Here is a 5000-nt window from a genome sequence, read left to right as displayed (position 1 = left end):
ACAAAAAAAAATCAAAACAAACGCCCAGACACAAGGGACAGCCCAGACTGCACTCTCTCTCTATTTGGGCTCCATTCCTGGGCAGCACAGGCAATGGAAAGTTCTGGAAATGTAAATCTGTTGGGTTAAAAATACAGCGCATTAATGTGCTCCACATGTGGCACTCTGGCATTGGGAGGGATATTTTGACGGCAGAGAGGGGAAGAAGGAGGGATGGAGGAAGTGGTAGGAGGGTTTTTCTGGAGGAAAGCATACACACACATTCACACTACTGAAGACCAGAGTTTAAGAACAAAGAAGGACTTTTCCACACAAAAGTCTATGCGGTTTCTTGGGGACCGTCACAGTATAAATGCTCTAATGAGTAAACAGTGATGCTCATGACAATAACAGACAGATAAGCCACTGCATCAAGCCTAGTGAGGACGATATGCATATTGGATCCTTTTACTTCCATTGGCCTATGGACAGGAAGTTACAGTGTGTGATTTCTGCACCACTAGTGGCATCAAAACTAATTTTTGTTTGAGCAGCACGACTCAATATTGGCTCAACCAATGGGATCATTTTGGGATGAGATTAGTGTTCATGCAAACAATGGCTGATGGGGGAAAGTTTGGGAAATTGGAAAGTTTTGCAATTTGGTTTTCTATTTTAATGTATATTTTAAGATATTTCTGTAATGGCAAAGCTGAATTTCCTGCAGTCATTACTCCAGTCTTCAGTGTCACATGATCCTTTAGAAATCCTTCTAATATGATTTGGTGCTCAAGAAACATTTCTTATTATTATCAATTTTTAAAAGAGTTGTGCTGCTTAATATATTTATGAGGAACCATTTGTAGGCCAACTGTACACCATCTTAAAATTAAATGACATATTAAACAAGTGCAGTAATGACTTTGCATGACTCGTAACAAACTAAACACAAGCAGCACAACACAATATTGGCTCAACCAATGGGATAATTTAGGGACGGGATTAGTACTGGGTAGATTACGAACAAACTATTGTCTGTTAGTGATTACAAATTACATGAAAATCATAGTCAGTAATGTAATCCTGATTACTTATTTCAGGCAATGTATTCTGACTACTTTTGGATTACTTTTAGATTACTTTTGAACTACCTTTAAATGGGATTATTGTTCTAAAAAATAAATTAATTTCTTTGTTGTCAACAGCATCAAATGCATTAAACATTACTGCAGTTTTTTTTTTTTTTTTTTGCATTTGGTGGTTTATCAGTTGATGAAAGGCTAATAATTAATTAAATCATAAAAATGTAAAATTAAAATGAATAAATTATCTTAAAATAAAAACTAAATAAAACACTTAAACATCCAAATTTGATGTTTACCTGCATGTCAATATGACCATATGACCAAATATTAACTTTAAATATCAGGGGGACTTGTAAGTAACTATAATCTAATTATGAGCATTTCAAAACGTAATATAATCCAATTACAAGTGCATAATTGTTCATCCAAACAATGGTAGACGGGAGAGTATTTGGGAAATTGGGAAGTTTTTGAAGTTATGCAGTGTTTGCCTCAATCCCAGTTTGCTCACTATCCGTCCTATACAGTATGCAAGGTTAGGATCCATCCCAAATCATAGCGCATTGAAAACAGCATGCCAAATATGTCCAGATGGCACCCACACATGCTTTTTGGCCTAATATTGTCCAGATCCTTTATAACTATGCAAGAGGATTGGTTTGCGATTGTTCTCTGATGCGTTATTGAAACATAATATTATGAATCTGTTTTTGTTTTTGGGGCGACAATCTGTGAAATTGATTATGGTCAAAAGTGATGTGCTAAACGCAACTAAGTGTACTAGACACATATTGGCAACTGAAAAATTTAATGAAATTTAATTAACATGCAAGGGTTGGGAGACGTACTTTGCGAATGACGCAGAGATTCCATGTGGGCCTAATTATAACCCAATACTCCTGTACAGGTTTACATCACACTTAAAACTATGTCATTAATCATCGTCAGCATTACGTATATCCTTGTACCTAGGGGAAGTATGCAAATTGGGATTCAGCCTTTGTCTCTAAAGCATTATCTTCTGAAACCTCCCAAAAGAGAGGCAATTTCAAAACAATTCCTATTGCTCAGAGACACACACACACACACAATCGCAGCTCCGTGTTCCCTACCTTGTGCTCGCTCCACAAACACCACCTTGGAGTCATGCTGGAAGTTGTGTCCGCTGAGAAGCATCTGTTCCCCCCCTGAGGCGGCACAGCTTTCCATGTTCTGTTTATCCACGAGGGGCAGCTCCTGTGCTGAGCGCTGGGCTGCAAGGAGGACAAAGAGACAGAAAGAAAGTGAGGAAAGAGATAGAAATGTGCAGAACCACTCAAATCTGTATACATCCACATCTGTACTTTCTACTGTACAACTGTAGGGTAAGGAGTTAAATATCAGTAAAACTACAATATTTTCCTTTAAAAAATTGGAAAGTGAAAATTTTTAAGAAAATAAAATGTGTAAATATGTGTATATACTAGCATATATATATATATATATATATATATATATATATATATATATATACAGTATATATATACATACATATACACACACACGATTTGGGATCTGTAAGACTTTTTATTGTTTTTAAAAGAATCACCAAGGCTGCATTTTTTAAAATAATAATAAAAAAAACAATATTGTGAACTATTGTTAAAATAAATGTTTTATTTTTTTTAAATTTTTTTTTTTTACCTTTGATGGAAAAATTAATTACTCCATTACTCCATCTTCAGTGTCATATGATCCTTCAGAAATCATTCTAATATCACAATTGAAAATGGCTGTGCTGCTTAATATTTTTGTAACAACTATTATATCTTTTTTCAGGCTTCTTTGATAAATATAAATGCATAAAAAGAATGTTGCATTTATTTGATTTTTTTAACAATGCAAAAGTCTTTACTGTCATTTTTTAGTATTAATCTTACTGACCCAAACATCTGAACTTTTGTACATTTATATACTGTATATATACGGTCATGGCCATCTGCATTGTTAATCCTTTTGATCTTTTATTTAAAAAATTCACAAAAATCTAACCTTTCATTGGATAATAAGAATTTAAAATGGGGGGAAATATCATTATGAAATAAATGTTTTTCTCAAATACATGTTGGACACAATTATTGGCACCCCTAGAAATTCTTATGAGTAAAATATCTCTGAAGTATATTCCCATTCATATTCACAATTTTGAGCACTCCAGGGTGATTATGAACATGAAATTATCCAGCCATGGCTTCCTGTTTCACAGAAATATAAATTTGGAAAACAAAGCCCAATTATCTTAATCATCCATCACAATGGGAAAAACCAAAGAATATATTTCTGATGTGCAGCAAAAGATAATTGAAAAATCTGCTGCCCTCTGCCAGAAAGTTGTCAATGGAAAGAAGGTTTACCTTCCAACATGTCAGAGCCCAGAGCCCAGACTTAAACTCCATTGAAAATCTGTGGAATGACCACAGATTTTACTGAACTTGAGCAGTTCTGCAAAGAAGAGTGAGCAAATATTTCAAAGTCTAGATGTGCAAAGTTAGTGGAGACAAACCCTAAAGGCTGTAATTAAAGCAAAAGGTGGTTCAACAAAATACTGACAAGGGGCTGATCTTTCTTCCAACTCAGTGATTCTGTTTTTTTTTTTTTTTTTTTTTTGCATTTGGTGGTTTATCAGTTGATGAAAGGCTAATAATTAATTAAATCATAAAAATGTAAAATTAAAATGAATAAATTATCTTAAAATAAAAACTAAATAAAACACTTAAACATCCAAATTTGATGTTTACCTGCATGTCAATATGACCATATGACCAAATATTAACTTTAAATATCAGGGGGACTTGTAAGTAACTATAATCTAATTATGAGCATTTCAAAACGTAATATAATCCAATTACAAGTGCATAATTGTTCATCCAAACAATGGTAGACGGGAGAGTATTTGGGAAATTGGGAAGTTTTTGAAGTTATGCAGTGTTTGCCTCAATCCCAGTTTGCTCACTATCCGTCCTATACAGTATGCAAGGTTAGGATCCATCCCAAATCATTGTGCATTGAAAACAGCATGCCAAATATGTCCAGATGGCACCCACACATGCTTTTTGGCCCAATATTGTCCAGATCCTCTAGAACTACGCAAGAGGATTGGTTTGCGATTGTTCTCTGATGCGTTATTGAAACATAATATTATGAATCTGTTTTTGTTTTTGGGGCGACAATCTGTGAAATTGATTATGGTCAAAAGTGATGTGCTAAACGCAACTAAGTGTACTAGACACATATTGGCAACTGAAAAATTTAATGAAATTTAATTAACATGCAAGGGTTGGGAGACGTACTTTGCGAATGACGCAGAGATTCCATGTGGGCCTAATTATAACCCAATACTCCTGTACAGGTTTACATCACACTTAAAACTATGTCATTAATCATCGTCAGCATTACGTATATCCTTGTACCTAGGGGAAGTATGCAAATTGGGATTCAGCCTTTGTCTCTAAAGCATTATCTTCTGAAACCTCCCAAAAGAGAGGCAATTTCAAAACAATTCCTATTGCTCAGAGACACACACACACACACAATCGCAGCTCCGTGTTCCCTACCTTGTGCTCGCTCCACAAACACCACCTTGGAGTCATGCTGGAAGTTGTGTCCGCTGAGAAGCATCTGTTCCCCCCCTGAGGCGGCACAGCTTTCCATGTTCTGTTTATCCACGAGGGGCAGCTCCTGTGCTGAGCGCTGGGCTGCAAGGAGGACAAAGAGACAGAAAGAAAGTGAGGAAAGAGATAGAAATGTGCAGAACCACTCAAATCTGTATACATCCACATCTGTACTTTCTACTGTACAACTGTAGGGTAAGGAGTTAAATATCAGTAAAACTACAATATTTTCCTTTAAAAAATTGGAAAGTGAAAATTTTTAAGAAAATAAAATGTGTAAATATGT

At 35.2% G+C, this 5000-nt stretch overlaps 1 protein-coding gene across 1 annotated transcript in view; it reads right to left on the bottom strand.

Moving 5' to 3' along the window:
* The window catches only part of LOC107697147 (nuclear factor of activated T-cells, cytoplasmic 1-like), a 35651-nt gene that overhangs the window by 18149 nt on the left and 12502 nt on the right, over positions 1-5000 (bottom strand). Inside the window, exon 6 of the mRNA XM_016497808.1 lies at positions 4658-4798. Coding sequence (XP_016353294.1) covers positions 4658-4798 — 141 coding nt within the window. The remainder of the gene's footprint in view (positions 1-4657; positions 4799-5000) is intronic.

The sequence above is a fragment of the Sinocyclocheilus anshuiensis genome, unplaced genomic scaffold (assembly GCF_001515605.1).
Source record: "Sinocyclocheilus anshuiensis isolate Anshui unplaced genomic scaffold, SAMN03320099.WGS_v1.1 scaffold1038, whole genome shotgun sequence".
Classification (NCBI taxonomy): Eukaryota; Metazoa; Chordata; class Actinopteri; order Cypriniformes; family Cyprinidae; genus Sinocyclocheilus; species Sinocyclocheilus anshuiensis.
This window is presented reverse-complemented; position numbering and strand designations above follow the sequence as displayed.